Genomic DNA, 17,311 nt, shown 5'->3' with positions numbered 1-17,311 from the left:
GGCAGCAGGCAGGGTGCCTTCGGCGGCTTGCCGGCAGGAGGTCCGCTGGTCCCGCGGCTTCTGGACCTCCCGCCGGCAAGCCGCCGAAGGCACCCTGCCTGCCATGCTTGGGGCGGCGAAATGCCTAGAGCCGCCCCTGCAAGCAGGGGGGAGGCTATTGCCACGGAAGGGACAGTGGTTACAGCTGTTGCACAGGCTGGTGCCAGACGACTGCATGAATAACAGGCATGACTAGACTCTGGCTCAGGAGTGAAATCCCCACTCCCAGCTACGCTGCGGTTACAGAAAACCCAGGCTACCAGCACCCCCACTGCTCCCTGTCGCCCAAAGGCAAGGGGTGTGTGTGTGTGTGTGTTGCCCAAAGGCAAGGGGTGTGTGTGTGTGTGTGTGTCGCCCAAAGGCAAGGGGTGTGTGTGTGTGTGACCCAAAGGCAAGGGGTGTGTGTGTGTGTCGCCCAAAGGCAAGGGGTGTGTGTGTGTGTGTCGCTCTCTCTCTCTCCTCCGAGGCCCTCCTTAGGGACCCTTCCAAACACTCCTCCCCAGTGGGTCCGTCTGAGGCAGGCTCTGTCCCACCCTACGTCCCGGTAGGGAGCTCCTGCGCCCAGCACCCATTCCCGGGCCGTGGCCCAGCCCGCCGGGGAAGGGCCTGGCTCTGGGGGCAGTGCCTGGCATGCAGGGACCTCCCCGGGCCGCCCTCGTCTGCTCAAAGGGGGCTGGTCTCCTCCTGCCTCTGGGGCAAGGGGGGCTGGGAGCCAGGACTCCTGGGTTCTATTCCGGACCTGCCCCAGGGGGAGTGTGGGGCACGTGGGGCCAGACCCCCCCGCGGGGCTGAAGGCGAGTTTAACCGGCCATGGGCACTTCCAAAGTGGGGGGCGGGGGGGCCGCTGGGCTCGGGCTGGCCCCGCCCCTGTTCCCCCGCCGGGCGGTGCCAGCTGCGGGCCCGCCCCGTGAGAGCGGGCGGCGGCGAGCCTGGAGTCCGGGACCGGGAGTCCGGGACCGCCTCGCCATGCTGCCCGCGGCCGTCAGGAAGTGGCTGCACCGGCCCAAGGTGAGACCGGGAGTGCCGCCCCTCCGCCCCCGGGGGGCTGCCGGAGCCCCCGTCCCACCCCCGGGACTCCCACCCCTCCGCCCCCGGGGGGCTGCCAGAGGCCCCCGTCCCACCCCCGGGACTCCCTCCCCTCCGCCCCCGGGGGGCTGCCGGAGGCCCCCGTCCCACCCCCGGGACTCCCACCCCTCCGTCCCCTTTCCCACCCCCGGGACTCCCACCCCTCTGCCTCGGGGGGGGCTGCCGGAGCCCCCGGGACTCCCTCCCCTCTGCCCCGGGGGGCTGCCGGAGCCCCCGTCCCACCCCCGGGACTCCCACCCCTCTGCCCCGGGGGGCTGCCGGAGCCCCCGTCCCACCCCCGGGACTCCCACCCCTCCGCCCCCCGGGGGGGCTCCCAGAGCCCCCGTCCCACCCCCGGGACTCCCACCCCTCCACCTCCTGGGGGGGCTGCCAGAGCCCCCGTCCCACCCCTGGGACTCCCACCCCTCTGCCCCCCATTCCACCCCTGGGACTCTCTCTTCTCTGCCCCCGGGGGGCTGCCGGAGCCCCCGTCCCACCCCCGGGACTCCCTCCCCTCTGCCCCCAGGGGGACTCTGGCAGGGACCCCCCCTGCCCGTTCTTTCCCCAGGGAGGGCAGGGAACTCATCCCTGGGTCCTGTGGGGCAGCCAAGCCAAGGATCAGTTGGGGGGTGGGTTGCCCCTGTGGCTGGCAGTGATTCTCGGAGGTGGAGGGGGGCAGCCTGGACTGGCAATGCTGGGGTGGGGCGTGGCTCTGGGGCCCTTTGCCCCAGGTTTTGCCCTGTGGCACAGTGCCCTGCCCTGGCCAGGAGGTGCTGCAGCCCCACACGGCTCCCTGGTGTACGTGCCCTGGCTGAACCAGGCACCTGGGCTGTCCCTGCACCTGGCACTGCCAAGGAGCCTGTCTGCTTGCTCCAGGTGCTGCTCTCCAGCCACCCCCAGCCCCATGCTTGGAGCTCCGGGCAGCCCCAGCCCTCTGTGCAGGGCAGAGAGGACAGAAGGGTCCCATCGACTCCTGGGGTCTGCCCAGCTCTGGGGTGCAGGGGGCTCTGTCCTGGGCCGGAGAAGAGGGGTGTAGGCTCAGCACAGCGCACGCGCCAGGGCTGGACAGGCTTGGCCTGGCGCTGACCCAGCGTCCCCGGGGTCTGGGGGGCCGCGGTGGGAACCGTTCCAGTCGCTGCGCTGCCAGCGGGGCCGGGCCAGGGCTGGGCTGTGGGGAAGATGGTGCAGGAGCATGTCTAAGAGGTGACTAAGGTGGGCGGGGGAGGGTCACGGCCATGGCCTGCACATGCCTGAAGGGTGTAAACAGGCAGGCCTTCCACTCGGGGACGGGGGAGGGGGGTTCTCGTCCCCCACCCAGGACAGGGTGGGGCCTGGCGCCCGGGGTCACGACCCCGGACTGGGACAGCACCAAGCCAGGCCCAGGAGGGAAGAGCCCTGCCCTGCCCCTGGGGCCCGGCTGGGTGGGTGACCCACCGCCAGGAGCTGCGTCTCCCTCGGGGGCTGGAACAGGAGGGCACAGCCGGCCTGGCCAAGAGCCAGGCGCTGCCACTGTCCCTGTCCCTGGAGTAAAGCTACAGGGAAGCCCCGGGCTGGGATTCCCCATGGTCAGCCCCAGGGGGGACAGTCCTGGGGGACTGGGAAGCGTCTGCTCCCTGCAGCAGAGGGGCTGGAGGCAGGGTCTGTCCACGGGCGGCCCGGCAGGTGGGTCCAGGCCCTGCGCTCCTAGGACCTGGGCAAAGGAGCAGCCACAGGCTGCTGAGCAGCAAGGTGTCCTGAGGGCGGGAGGGGCTGGCTTGCGGGGGAAGGGAAGAGCTGCAGGTGGCTAATGGCCACGGCCGGCCAGGCTTCTCTCTGCTTCTCCCCACAGGGAGGGGAGGGGAGGGGAGGGGACGGGGGCTGCAGCAGGCTGAGTGCTGGGTGGGTTTCCTCCTCCAGAGCGATGCTTGGAGGCCCACAGGGGCTCTCTCGCTGTCCCTGAGCAGCGTAACCGGCACCTCCTCTCCCCCAAGGGCCGAGACTCTCTCCCACGCGGGGCGAAGCAGGGTGGGACGCCGCCCTCGCTTCGCTGGCAGCGTCACCGCAGGTTTGGGCGCTTTGGAGAGGCGAGCTGGTCCAGTGCCCGAGGTGCAGGAGTGAGGGTCTTGGCGCCAGGTGACCCCCTGTGTGCACGGCCGCGGGAGCCATGTCTGTGTGATGGAGACAGAGAGCTCCAGGGCTCTGTTCTCCTCTCCATGCCGTGGTCCCTGGATACCTGGGGGGGAGGGGCCATGTCACCCCAGTGGCAACACGCGTGTGTGGAGCTCTGCTCCCAGCCACTCTACAAGGCTTCTGCTCCCAGACCTTAACGGGACAGCAGCCTGGGCTTTCCCCGCGTCGGACTGACTGCCCTGGGCCCATCTCCTGCTCTCCCCACACCCAGCTCTACCCGCCCTCCTTCTTCATCCTCTTGAAGGGACATACCTCAGGCCAGGGGCTGACTGACCACTAGCCCTCACTGCCCCCAGGGGCACAGTCACCCTGTCACAAAGGCTGCCGTCTCAGGCTCTTGCACCTGAGTGTGACGTGCGCACACATCCAGCCCCACCCCTACTGGGAGCCAACTTGAGCTCATTAACCTTGTTCTACACCTGGGGAAACTGAGGCACAGACAGGTGATGTGGGACTTGCCCAGGCCAGAGTGTGGGGTTTGGGTGGAGCCAAAATGAGAGCTCCAGGATTCCTGATCCCAGTCCTGTGCCTGGGCCACTCGCACAATCCAGTCCAGCTGTGGTATAAACGCTGCAGGGTGGTTAGCTAATTGTGGAATGGCCTGGATTGAGGAAGTGTGTGAGCGGCCGGGCGTGCTGCATGGGTGTGGCTGAGACTACTTGGCCTCTTACCTAGTTAGCTCCGCATGCCCGGGGTTTGTGTGACCTCATGGCCAAGGCAGGGGCCTGCTGTGGCCGTGACTCCATCCCTGAAGAGCTCCGCACACATACACTGGCGGGGTGTGTGCCATGGCATGAGGGACAGACTACCTCGCTATGGGTTACAGGTGAGCGTCAACCGACCCTGCAGCCCTCCCGCTACGTCAGTTCTGCCCCAGACCCCGCTGCAGCACCCCCGGCTGGTCATGGGTGGCCCTGAGAAAACTCCACTCCAGAGCCGTAGCTCCTGCTGGGCTCGGATGGACGGATGAATGTTCCTGGGAGCGTCAGCGACAGTTGGGATCTGTTGTGGTGCCCTCAGGGCAGGGGCTCCTGGCTCCTCCGGCAGTGGAAAATCTGCAGGAATGCTCCGGGCATGCCTGGCGGCGTTCGCCACGCAACCCCTTCCCCCTCTGGAGGATTCTCTGGGTTCTGGCTGGCGCCTGTGATGGGAACCCAGCTGTCCTCTCTGCTCTGGGTCTTTGTGGCCAGGAGTGGCGGAGCACTGGTGCATTCTGCTCTCCTGGGCCCAGAGACCTTGGCGGGAGGCTGACAGCCCCAACGGCCCTAGAGGGCTGTTTGTCATGGCCTGGGACATGTTCACCCCAGGGCCAGGTGGGGGCTAGGGGCTGCTCTGAACTCAGCCTCCCGCTGATGGAACAGCCGCGGCCTGCAGCTTTGCACAGAGCTCTGCTGGCCCAAGGCTGCCTGGAGATGGTGTTGGCATGAAGCTCTCCTTGGGAGCAGCCTGGGGGGCTGAGACCCCGACCGAGGACAGCAGCTGGGCGCTCCTGGCCAGGCAGTCGGCAATAATGGGGCCACCTGGCAGTCCATGTTGCACGAGACTGTATCTAGCTGTTAGGACAGGGCCTTGGGAGCCAGGACTCCTGGGTTCTGTCCCCGGCGCGGGGGGCGCACTGAGTGAAGGGCTGGGAGCGCCTTTTGACAAGCGGGTTCTGTGGCGTGCTGTCACTCTTGCCGCCCCGTCCCTGCGCCATGAACTAGCCCCCCAGTAACGGGGAGGGAAAGGACACAGTGCCCCTGGGGAATTTCAGGCTCCAGGCCCCTGGTTGGTTCACCAGAACATGCTGCCGCTGGTGCTGCTGCCTGGCCTGAGGAGAGCCCAGCTCGTCCCACGCCCCCAGCTCTGCATCGCCTCCCTGTGCTCACATACTTGGCAGCAGTGCCCAGAGTACCCCCCACCCAGACCCCACGGCCTGTCCCTGAAGCAGCTTCCTGCCCATGGGGGCGGGGGGGGGGGCAGAGCGCTGTGCAGAGTCCCGGCCCCTCGCGTGATGGGCTGGGAGGAGGCAGGTGCTGTCAGTCCTTCCTGTGCCCCTCCTCCGCTCACTGCCCTGCCGCCGGACACTCCCTCTGGCCACGCGGTGCATGTCGTGCTGGCTCCGCCAGAGCTCCTGGGGCCGAACACTGCAGCACGTCAGCCCGGCGGGACGGGGGCTGGAGCTGGGCCTGTCCCCGGACTCCCCGCAGTGCCTCCTGCTGGGGCAGGCTGGAGCCACAGCGCTCTGCTCCTCGGGGTGCCACAGTCACTAACAGAGGCTCCTCTTCTCCCTGTGCCTCTCGCCAGCGATCCGACCCCAGGCTGCTGTCCCAGTTCTTCTACGCCGACGAGAGGGTGACCCGCGTGGTGATGGAAATAAACGGGCTGGACGTGGAGACGGACCCTCAGCAATACTTGGTGCTGCTAAACCAGCTGCACCTCAGCCAGGTACCCTGTGAGCCAGGGCCCTGCCTCCTGCATGGGGCCCAAGGAGCGTGTCCTGCCCTCAGCGGGCTCTGTGGGAGCCCGTGCTCAGCGAGGGCGGAGGGAGGGCTGGGGCGCTGGCGGAGGTGCTGGGAGAGATGGTGCGTGGCTCGGCAGGGACCTGCCAGCGACCAGCACCCCTCGCGGGTGAGCCAGCAATCTCAACGGAACGCCTCCTGCTCCCCTGCCCAGGCTCATCTGCTGACCCTCATCGAGCGGCTCATGGACGAGTGCATCCCCAAGGAGAGGCACTGCCGTGACTACCTGGCCAAGTTCCCGGAGGAGCTCCTGGTGGACAATCTGGGGAACCACGTGCTGTTTGCAGCTGAGGTCAGCCTGCGGTGAGCCCCGGGGAGCAGTGCGGGAGCTCCCCAACCCCAGGAATGCAGTGCCTGGTGCTGGCTGGACCCTCAGAGCCCCCTTTTGGGGGGCGCAGGAAGGGTGCCGGGATCCTCTGCACTGTCTCCCTCATGCTAGACTGGATTGCACCCAGGAGAGGCAGGGGCTAAAAACACCTACTCTCCCCAGATACCTTGAGGGGAGGTGCCATGCACGTGCTCCCCCACCAAGCCCAGCTGTCCAGCCCTGGGTGCCCCCCAAGCAGACCACGTGCCGTGCCCAACTCCGAGGAGGCCGTCATTCCCCTGGGCCTCTGCTGAGCCCACGACTCCTGTCACGTTCCCGGGGTGGTGGGATTCGGCGAGGAGGGCAGGGGAGGGGCTGCACTGGGCCGGCTCCGTGAGCTGCTCGTGTGCTCTCCACAGTGTCTGGTGGCAGGCACCGTCCTGGAGCTGGAAGAAGCGGATGGGCTGCAGCTGCGTCCCCTGGCCAAGAACCTGCTGTGCAGCTTGCAGCTGGTGCGGAAAGTGCTGCGGGAGCAGAGCCTGAGCCAGGCCAGCAGCTGCTCGGAGCCCGTGCGCATGGCGCTGATCCGCTTTGACACGCTCTTTGCTGAATTTGAACTCAGGTACATGCCAGGCGCAGAACTCAGCTAGCCAGGGGCAAGCATTTGGGCAGGGCAGGGCAGGCCATTCGCCAGCAGCCCAGAGAGCGCCAGGCTGGGCGTGGCGGGTCCAGGACGCAGGTAGCTGCTCGTCCTTCGTAGTGTGGGGGCTGTACCCTGCTGGGACAAGCTGCTCTGGAGGGAGCCAAGCAGGGCTGGAGGTGCTGTCAGGAGCCCCTGGGCACAATCTGGGCCGCTCGCTGCAGGCCAGGGCTGGGTGCCCTGGGAGCAGGACAGGGCCGGGGCTGCCTGCGGCTGAGCTGGGATCCATGGCCGGCCTGTCTCTTCCAGCTACGTGGCCTCGCTGGTCTCGGTGAAGTCCCCAGAGGAGCTCTACAAGCAGCAGGAGATCGTGGTGCTCTTCTGTGAGACAGTGGAGAGGTGAGGGGCTGTGTGGCTGGCAGGGCACCCTGAGGGGAGAGGCCCTGGGCAAGAATTGCTAATTCCCCCACCCCCCCCTTTGGGGTGTAGTTCCCCGGGGCTGCTGGAGCCGGTGGTGAATGGGAGCAGAATGCCAGTCGCCCAGCCCCAGCCCCCCACTCCTTTGGGGGAGGGGAGCGCTCACCTCCCCCACTCCAGGAGCCGGCTGGGTGCTGAGCGGCTGCAGCATCCCCCTGGCCGTCCTGGAAGCAGGGTGCTTGGACTCCCAGGGTGTGGGGCTGCTGCCTCGGGGTCACTCCCCCAGCCTGCTGGGGAACGAGAGGGCGTCGGGTACGCTGGGACCCCCAGCCTGTCTCAAGCCCGCTGCCTCTGCCCTCCCTGAGCAGAGCCCTGAAACTCGGCTACCTGAGCCAGGACATGATTGACGGGTGTGAGCCGCTGCTGATGTTCACCATCCCCCGCCTGGCCATCATCAGGTGAGTGGGCAGCTCCGTGCAGGGGGCTGGGGGGTGAGGCTGCACAAGCCAGGGCATCCCCCCAGGCGCTGGGCTGCTGGCTGCGGCCCAGGAGTTCCCCGGGGCGGGGCAGGCTGCCCCAGGTCGGCTCTCCCCTGCTGGTTCCTGCTCCCTGCCCGCGCTGGGTGCTGGGCAGTGCAGCTGCACTGGGACAGGTGCTTCCTTGCCCTGCTGCTGCAGAAGGGTCACTGGCCTGCGGCACCTGGAGCTGAGCCCCTCTCCCCGTTAGCTCGGCTGCCCCAGGTGTGTTCCGAGCGCACCTGGAACCTGCTTCCCAAACCCAGGGCCTGCACCGCCCCTTCCAGCCGCTCGCTGACCCTTCGGCTGCACCTCCGGCCCGGGCACTGGTGGGAGGGGGCCAGGGGGGCTGGGCTGGGTTTGCTTTGAGACGGGGCTGGGAGGGGGCAGCCCAGGGCAGAGCTGATCAGGCTGCGCCCTCTCCCCGCATGCAGTGGGCTCCTCATCTATCCTGAGGGGCCCCTCAGCCTGGAACGGACGCCCGAGGAGATGTCCAGAGTCTTCAGCCCCTTTCACAGCGTGCTGAAAAAAATCAGGTAGGTGCACTGGGCACTGGGGAGCAGGGTGGGGAGAGGGAACGCCATGGGGTGTGGGAGGGCTGGATGGGGAGCAGGGTGGGGAGGGGGAGGGCGCCTGGCACTGCCTCGCCGGGGGCTCCTGGCACTGCCTCGCCGGAGGGCGCCTGGCACTGCCTCGCCGGTGGGCGGCTGGCACTGCCTCGCCGGAGGGCGGCTGGCACTGCCTCGCCGGGGGCGCCTGGCACTGCTTCGCCGGGGGCGCCTGGCTCTGCCTCGCCGGAGGGCGCCTGGCTCTGCCTCGCCGGGGGCGCCTGGTACTGGTGCCTGGGGAGCGGCCCAGCTCAAGCTGCTCTGGGGCCCCAAGTGGCCTGTGGCTGCCCTCTGGCTGCCCTCGTGCCCGGCCCAGCCCCCCAGCTGTGGGCGGGCAGAGGGAGGCCCAGCCTGGCAAGGTCTCATGCCCGTCTCCGGCAGGGACCTGCTCCGCGTGCTGTCAGAGGAGGAGCTCGCCCTGCTGGAGAAGATCCTTTGCGCCGCCGAATCGGAGGGTCCTTGCAGTGCAGCCTCTCCTGAGCTCAGGGGCGAAGCGGCTCCGGACACTTGTCTCCCTGCCCCCTGGTGCTCCCCGGAGCCCGCCCACAACTGCTCTCGGCACCCCCCTGCCTGCAGCTCCGGAACAGCTGCTAACCCAGACGCTGGAGCCCCAGGAACTGCCACTGGAGCCACACAGAGGGGCATGGAGGAGGCAAAGGAGCCAGTGACCCCTGGCTCTGACCCTCTCCCCGGAAGGCCCCTGAACGTGAGGACTCGTGATGTGGATGCAGCCTGCACTGGGTCAGCCTCGTCGGGCCCGTGGCCACCTGCTAAGGCCGTGCCCCCGGGGGAACCTGGCAGAGCCGGCGATCCCAGCAGGGACATGTGGCTGCAGGTGCACTCCGCCGTGCCAGCGGGAGCAGGGCACGCTGGCAGCGTGGGGCCTCCCTGGGACAGAGGCCAGCAGTCCTGGGCATGCTCCGCGGGCCGTGGCCAGCTGGCACTAGTGGCTTCTGTGCCATGGGAGCCAACTCTGCCAGGAGGATGCGTGGAGACCTGTGTGCAGAACGGGTGGGCGAGGCCAAGCCAGGCCCAGGCTCTCCCCCTGCTCCTGCCTGGCGACAGCCGCAGGTAAGTGGTGCTGAATCACATGGCCTAGAGCAGGTGCCCAGGTGAGGTGCCCCAGCGAGCAGTTCCCCGGGCAAACCGGAGCCTCTAGGCCAAGCCTAGGAGCCCCCCTGGGTACGAGTCACTGAGGCAACCAGACCCAGTTCGGTGTCTGAGCGAGGGGCCCGCGTGCTGGGGGGTGAAGGTGGGGAAGGCCCTGCAGGAGCAGCCCTGCTGTCGGACCAGACGGGGGGCTCGTCTGGGGGGCAGGGAAGGGGGACCAGCCTCTTCCCTCTTGTGTGACTGGCTCCTCTCTTCTGAGCAGGCCCCTGGGGCAACAGGCAGGCAGTGCCCGGGGCAGAGCGCTCCACGGGGCTGTGCTGAGCGTGCGCCGGGCAGAGCTCCGCTCCCGTTACCACAGCGCCCAGGACCTGATCCACACGCTCTTCGTCTGCATCTCTGGTAGGTGCTGGGCCCCGCGGGCTGGGCGAGAACGCCGGCCTCCTGCGCTGTCCCATGCCGCCGTGGGGGAGCCGTGGGACCAAGGCACGGGGCTGGCCTGGGGGTGCTGTGGGCAGTGGCGGGCCACGTGAGGGGAGCTTGTGCCCGGTGCACAGAAAGCTCCTGCTAGAGTCAACTCCTGCCATGTGGCAGCAATGGCTCTTGCTGGCAGATGTGCCTGGAGGAGGTGCGTCCGCCAGGTGCTTCCCCACTGCGGGCAGCTGGGAGCGGCTCATCAGCGGGCACCGTCTGCCCCCACCCGCTGGGCCCCGCGAGGGGAGGCCCCGGCACGCACCCACGCTCGCCCCCGCTGGGCCCCGCGAGGGGAGGCCCCGGCCCCCACCCACGGTCTCACCCGCTGGGCCCCGCGAGGGGAGGCCCCGGCCCCCACCCACGGTCTCACCCGCTGGGCCCCGCGAGGGGAGGCCCTGGCACGCACCCGCGCTCGCCCCGCTGGGCCCCGCGAGGGGAGGCCCCGGCCCCCACCCACACTCGCCCCCGCTGGGCCCCGCGAGGGGAGGCCCCGGCCCGCACCCGCGCTCGCCCCCGCTGGGCCCCGCGAGGGGAGGCCCCGGCTCCCACCCACGCTCGCCCCCGCTGGGCCCCGCGAGGGGAGGCCCCGGCACGCACCCACGCTCGCCCCCGCTGGGCCCCGCGAGGGGAGGCCCCGGCCCCCACCCACGCTCGCCCCCGCTGGGCCCCGCGAGGGGAGGCCCCGGCCCCCACCCACGCTCGCCCCCGCTGGGCCCCGCGAGGGGAGGCCCCGGCCCCCACCCACGCTCGCCCCCGCTGGGCCCCGCGAGGGGAGGCCCCGGCCCCCACCCACGGTCTCACCCGCTGGGCCCCGTGAGGGGAGGCCCCGGCCCCCACCCACGCTCGCCCCCGCTGGGCCCCGCGAGGGGAGGCCCCGGCCCCCACCCACGCTCGCCCCCGCTGGGCCCCGCGAGGGGAGGCCCCGGCCCCCACCCACGCTCGCATGTGCTGGGCACCAGCGGACACTGCAGGCCGAGTGCCAGCGCTGGCGTGGTGCCCAGGCTGTGGCTTGCCCAGGACGGAGTCAGAGGGTCACGCTGCCCAAAACAGCGGCTCCGTCTCTGTGCACAAGAGACTACATATCCCATCATGCACTGCCTCCCTACGCTTGGATTCAGCCTGAGCATTGCTGCTGGATCTGCAGTCTCTGCAGGCTGCATCCTCGGCCACCGGGCTGGCTCCAGGGTTTTTCTGCCCCAAGCGGCGAAGCCAAAAAAAAAAAAAAAAGAGCCGCAATCGGCAGCACTTCGGCAGCTGCTCTACCGTGCCACTTCATTCTTCGGCGGCGGGACCTTCCCTCCGAGAGGGACTGAGGGACCCGCCGCTGAATTGCCGCCGAAGACCCGGACGTGCCGCCCCTTCCCATTGGCCGCCCCAAGCACCTGCTTCCTGCGCTGGGGCCTGGAGCCGGCCCTGCAGGCCTGGGGGAGCCGAGCTCTGCAAGCACATCGCTGACGTCCCCATAAAGTCCATTGTCGTCTGGGAGACGCTGGCGTCTCTAGGTCACCCCGTGGTGAGCATGGGGCTAAACCCCACGGAGCTGCCTGCAGACACGGTGCTGGCCAGCCCCAGCCTGACTCGTTAGTGCAGTATCCTTTGGCGCTGTCTGCATCCCACCCTGCTGGCTGTGGGGCCAGGCCACCAGCGCCTCTTGGGGGGCAGCTGCAGGCCCCTTGGCCCTGACTCTGCTGCTCTCTCTCGGGCAGGGGTGGCAGACCAGCTGCAGACCAACTTCGCCAGCGACCTGCGGAGCATCCTGAAGACGGTGTTCCACATCATGACATCCCAGCCCGAGGCCCCAGTGGTGACAGATACCGGCCGTGAGTGATCCTCCTCCTCCTCCGTCAGCTGCAACCTCTCGGGAGCGGGTGGCAGTGAGGGGCTGGCCCAGAACACGCTCCTCCCATCAGTGTTGTCTGTCACTCGCTGGTTACTAAGCTTAGTGTCAGTGCCAAGCAGGGAGCCCCTTGCATGATGCTGGCACCCAAATCTGCCCCTGGGGAGGGTACAGGGCTGGGGAGCCACGTTGGCCATGCACACGGCTTAGGATGGGCTGGAATCTGTTACTACAGAGAATTCTTTCCTGGGTGCTGGCTGGTGAGTCTTGCCCACATGCTCAGGGTTTAGCTGATCGCCATATTTGGGGTCGGGAAGGAATTTTCCTCCAGGGCAGCTTGGCAGAGGCCCTGGAGGGGTTTCGCCTTCCTCTGCAGCGTGGGGCACGGGTCACTTGCTGGAGGATTCTCTGCACCTTGAGGTCTTCAAACCACAAGTTGAGAACTTCAGTGGATCAGACACAGGTCAGGGTTTTTTTGCAGGCGTGGGTGGGTGAGATTCTGGGGCCTGCGTTATGCAGGTCAGACTTGGTCCCTTCTGACCTTAAAGCCTGTGAGTCTCTGGTGACACCCCAGGGGGGCGCTGTGTTGCTGGAGACTGCCCTGGTGGGGCAGAGCAATTGCCACGGAGCATGTGCCTGGCATCTAAAGCTGCTGGAGTGTCTGGGAGCCGAGGTGCAGCACCAGCGCACACAACGCGGGACTAAGAGCAGCCTTGTGCCGTGGGGCCGCAGCCCCCTCTGCCATGGGGCGTGCGCCTGCTGGCACACTGCGGGGTTGCAAAGCAGGGAGCTGAGCAGCAGAAACCAGCCCCTCCCTGCAGCCAGGTGCGCTGTGAGCAGCTCCTGCGGGCACGGTGCTAACGCTTCCCCTTGCACCCCAGAGGAGGAAGAGGCAGGAGACGCTTCCCGCTTAGCAGACTGTGCTCTGTGCTCCAGCCACGGGGAGGGGAACGGGACCAGGACCAGGCAAGGCGACGGTAAGAGAGGTAGGATGTGACCCGGGTCCCTGCTGGCCCCGAATTGGTGGCTAAACAAACTCTTGCTTGGTCCCTGCTGTCAGCTAGCAGGGTCCTGCTCCCGGCACCCCCCAAGGCCTGATCCCAGCCCAGCCTCCTACTCCAGACAGGTCCAGGGCTGGGTTTCCATATTCCAGTGAGGGGAGATCTGCCCAGCCCTAGTTATCCGTGGGTCCCCGAGCGCGCCCCCAGCACAGACTCTGACCTCACTTGCACCCTGCAGAACCGGCCCAAGCCCCCTTCCTTTCAGGGGACAGGGCCTTAATGCCCCCTCAACGTAGCACCCCCCAGGGTCCAGCATCTGCTTGCCACCCCCCAGGCCCCCCTCCTGCACCCCTTCCCCGAGTGCACCTCTGCCAGCACAGCCCCCCTGCCCTTCCCCGAGTGCACCTGCTCTCCCCAGCTAGACCCCAGGTTCTGTTAGCCTCACCTCAGCCAGGCCAGCAGGGCCACCCCTCCCTGGCAAACCCCTTCTGCCCCCAGGGACCTGCCTTGGGCTGCTTCTCCTTGAGCTTTTATCGCCCCCAGGTGCTGCCCCGCCCTCCTAACTGGCCAAGCCGAGAGCACCTGTTCTGGCCCGGGGCCGGCCCCCTGGGATGCCCTCTCTGTGAAAGCGTTGGAGCAGGACCTGGCTCTCCAGCATGCTCCCCTCCCAGCTCTGGGCAGGCCTGGCCCCCTCACCTGAGGATTGGTGCAGTGAGGCTCCGTCCCCTGGGCTCTCTCTGGCTGCCTTTCCCTCAGCCTGGCGCAGCGCTTAGGGTGTTAGCCTGGGACTCTGGAGCCCTGGCCTCAGTTCCCTGGGATGGTGGGCAAGTGGCCCAGTCCCGTCAGCGACAGGGAGACACGGCACTGCAGTGAGGAGCAAGCCAGCCTGGGAGGCGCTCGGGGTTCCCGTGATGGGGGCCGTCAGTACCGTGAGAGCCGCTCCGCCCGCCCCCTGCTCTGCGGGTGGCACTTGTTGCTGGCATGCAGCGGGATTTGATTTCTTCATGCATCTCCTCGGGGCCCTGCTCGTCTCACCAGCCGCCCTTCTCCTGTCCCTCTGCAGGCGCCTCCAGGCTGCCCGAGTGGGTGCCGGACGGCACATGCAGCCAGTGCACAGCATGTCAGGCACCCTTCACTGTGCTCCGCCGACGGCACCACTGCCGCAACTGTGGGAAGGTAGGAAGCCGGGCTCTGGGCAGGGAGCTGTCCGTGCTGCAGGCCTGCGCTGGGGGCTCCTGCCCGCGTGAGGCCTGTGGTGCAGCGAGGAGAGTAAATGAAGCCCCGCTCAGAGAGGTTCCTCCCCAGCCTTTGAGCGGGCGGTGGGGCCCATGTTGGGAAGGGCTCCGTGGGTTCGCTGATGCAGGAACAGGCGAGTGCTCACAGCTGCTGCCCTTGGGCGCACTGGCTGCCCCTGCAGTGGGCCAGAGCTGGATTCCCAGCGGTGCCCCTCACTCATGGTTTGGTTTCTTTCCCTGGCAGATCTTCTGCTCTCGCTGCTCCCAGCACACGGTGCCGCTCCCTCACTACGGCCTCCTGAAACCAGTGCGTGTCTGCGCTCACTGCTACACCACGCACCTCCCTGCCAGCCCGCAGCCCCTCAGCCGCCCCTGAGCTGCTCTCGGCTGCGTGCGTTGGCGGCCCCAGTGGGGTGGATCATCACACCCCTTCTGCCTCAGAAAGCTACCAAAGCCTGCTCAGGGATTCCGGCAGCCTGCACCGCCTGCAGAGAGTGCGAGGACACTGCACAGACCTTGTGGGGAGCTCCCGAAGGGCTCTCGCTACTTCTTGAAATGGGGCTTTGAGCTTTAAGTCAAGGAATCCCTGTCTGAGCTGGAGGGTGGGCTGTGGAGACAGCAGATCCCCGTGTGGATCTGAGCCAGGCAGCCGCACTCCAGCTGCCATCTCGGCAGGAAAGGGAGCCTGCAGGGATGGTGCCTGGGCCGGTGTGCGCTGCACTCCAGCCACTCCTGCTGCTTCCTCTGACCAACCACAGCAGATCCCACTGCTCCACGGTGACCCAGCTGGACTGGCCTGAGCCCTTCCTCCCAGGCCCTAGTTAGAGGCGTTGGGCAGGCAGGGTCTGCTGCCTGAAGTGACTGGTGCTGGCCACTAGCTTCGCCCAGTGGCCCCAGCCTCTCGTGCCATTCACCCGAAGCTGGATGGGTTCAGCTGCTTGGTTCGTGTCCCAAGGAAGCTCTGGGCCCGGCAGAGCTGATGCTGTGGGGACTTGGCTCTGGTGCCAGTGGCCAGCTTCCCCTGCAGCAGCAAGGCAGGGCGGGGGCTTAGGAACAGGGGGATGTCTCCTCCTCCCCCCTTCTCTCCACCCCCCCGCCCCGTGCTGTGGGAGGGGGGCACTGAACAGCTCAGAGCAGCCCCATGGGCCCTGCGGCCTCTGGGACTGGTGCCAGGAGCTGGCCCGGCCTCGCACACGCTGTTTAAAGCAGGGCCTGGGAAAACCTCAGTGTTGTATCTCAAGTGCTGCCCAGCCTTCCCTGGGGCCAAGAGGGTCTGGCACGAGCAGTGACTGAACCCGGAGCACCTAGACTGCCCAGCCGAGGGCAGCTACCAGGCGCGGAGGAGACTAGGCTGCAGGCAGCTGCCCCTGTGGAGTGCAGAGGCAGGGGCTGCCGCTGGAGACGCCAGGCCCCAGCGTGCACAGGGGCCTGGCTGGCCCAAGGGGGTGGTCCTGCCGGCTGGCGTTTGGCATGGCTCCGGGGGCTGCAGCTGGTTCCTGGGCTGTACCGTGCCCCTGCCAGGGCGTGTGGGGAGTGTGTCTCTTCCTCTTTCCCACCAGGGTCTCCGAGTGTTCACACGTACCCCCCTCAAGCCCCGGGGTGGGACGGGCGCCTCTGTCCTGGCGTGGTTCTGCTGCAGAGCGGGCTGGAGGGGCGGCTCGTGGCAGCTCGTGGCGCTGAGCTCCTGCCTGGGCTTGGGAAGCTGCAGCTGTCCTGGGCCCAGGCTGTAGCCTGCACCTGGGTAGGGGCTGTAGAAAGCTCTGCCAGCAAGAAGCCCCAGGCTGGATGAAGGCTAGTGCCCCGTGGAAGAGTGGCCACAGGTACCCGTGGCTGGCACGGTGTCGCAGGCCCTCGGACCAGCTCCCAGTCAGGCCCATGCCTGCCAGGGTAGAGTCTAGTAACCAAAACTCAACCCAACGTCCCCCGTCGGCCCTGCCTGCGTGTGCTGCAGCCTCCCCTGCCCCAGCGCTCAGCCCTGCCTCGCTGATCACGAGGGGCACCCAAGCTTTTATTAAAAAAGTGCAGCCAAGCCCCCGAGCTAGGCTGGAACGTAGGCCAACGAGTGTCTCTAACGCGCATACTTAAAACAGACTTTGGCCTTTGTGTCTTGTTTCAGTGGCTCTTGTCCCTGTAACGAGTGGCAGGAGCTGGTTACCTGCACCCATGAATGGCCCAGGTTGTGACAAAGCAGTTGGTGATGGAGTCAAGTAGTGCAGTAAAGTGGGAACATTCGCTGCAGCTGGTCAGTTAGGATTAAGCCCTGACCTGTGGCGACAGGTGACTGCGGGGAGGGGGGGGGTGTTATTACAACACCTCTTTTCAGGATCCAAGTTTGCCACCCAGAGGGAGGGGGGGGGTGGCTGAATGCAGCACCCCTCAGTTCCCGGGCTGGGCCCTGGAGGAAGCCAGGCACCGGCAAGCCCAGAAAACATCCCTTGTGCCGCATGCTTGTGGAAGTGGGACATGGCCCTGCGGGATGGGGCCAGGGGTGGGGCTGAGGAACGCAGGTCCCTGGAGCTGTATGGTCCCGCTCAGCCTGGAGGCCTGGCTCGAAACGCAGGTGGTCGCCAGTTGTCTGGATTGTGACCAGAAAGTTTAGTTACCACGGGCAGGGGGAGGCACCGGGTCAGTAACTCTTGCCAGCCGTGGGCCTAGTCTGGGGGGGCTTTGCCCCCGTCCCTGATTTCTGCAAACACCGAGCAGGGCTTGCTTTGCTCAGCCTGTGTGGGGGAGGGAAAGGGGGGGCTCTGTCCTGCCCCTGCTGCGCCCCCTCTCCCCCCCAGCTGAGGCAGGCAGCGCTGGGATGCTGTCTCCTGCTGCCCGTCTACCTGCGCTGTCCTGTTGCTGTACAGCAGTGAGTGCCTGGCCAGGGGACAGCGGGGAGAGGAAAGGGGATGGGCAGGGGGAGGTTTTGGCTTCTGTGTCCAGGTGCCATTTAGGGTTACCAGGGTCCAGTTTCTGGTCATTAACCTGCGCCAGCCCCTGCTCAGCCTGGGTGTCTCCTACCTGCAGGTGCCAGGTGGGCTCCTTGGGGGATCCAGCAAAGAGGAGGAAGGAGCGAGCGATGGGAGCGGGGCCTCAGGGGTCCAGTTATCGGCAAGGCCTGCGGGGTTTGTGCCGTGGCTGGCGCAGCAGGTGCCAGGAGAGCCGGCTACGCTGGGCTGGGTCAGGTTCAGCTCTGGCCCCTCCCATGAGCCAGGTGGCGGCCAGACCCGGGGCAGGTGTAAGTGAGGAAGGGCACATGGCTGCCCCGTGCCGCCCTGCCCTGTCTGGCTGAGCCCTGAGCCTGCATTGCCTCCACTCCTGCACTGGGGAGGAGAGCGCAGAGGCAGGCTGGAAATTGCCTGCCTCAATGGGCTGCTGACCCTCCACTGGAGAAACCCAGGCACCATTCCC

At 67.5% G+C, this 17,311-nt stretch overlaps 1 protein-coding gene across 2 annotated transcripts; it reads left to right on the top strand.

The window, feature by feature from the left end:
- Positions 1-892: 892 nt before the first annotated feature.
- LOC123375260 (lateral signaling target protein 2 homolog) lies at positions 893-15,580 on the top strand. Of its 2 annotated transcripts, none has more exons than XM_045025972.1 (13): positions 893-1,047; positions 5,560-5,700; positions 5,929-6,066; positions 6,501-6,703; positions 7,031-7,120; positions 7,507-7,596; positions 8,088-8,189; positions 8,643-9,332; positions 9,634-9,770; positions 11,549-11,662; positions 12,561-12,665; positions 13,744-13,856; positions 14,160-15,580. In XM_045025972.1, exons 1-13 carry the CDS (start codon positions 1,006-1,008, stop codon positions 14,289-14,291), a joined length of 2,097 nt encoding a protein of 698 aa, XP_044881907.1. In that variant the 5' UTR covers positions 893-1,005; the 3' UTR covers positions 14,292-15,580. The 2 variants fall into 2 exon arrangements, with proteins under 2 accessions (XP_044881907.1, XP_044881908.1); XM_045025973.1 differs by having other exon boundaries at positions 895-1,047; positions 12,561-12,656.
- Positions 15,581-17,311: the final 1,731 nt, after the last annotated feature.

Source organism: Mauremys mutica, chromosome 8, assembly GCF_020497125.1.
Source record: "Mauremys mutica isolate MM-2020 ecotype Southern chromosome 8, ASM2049712v1, whole genome shotgun sequence".
Lineage (NCBI taxonomy): Eukaryota > Metazoa > Chordata > Testudines > Geoemydidae > Mauremys > Mauremys mutica.
The sequence above is the reverse complement of the archived record's forward strand: the minus strand, read 5'-3'. Positions and strand labels throughout refer to the sequence as shown.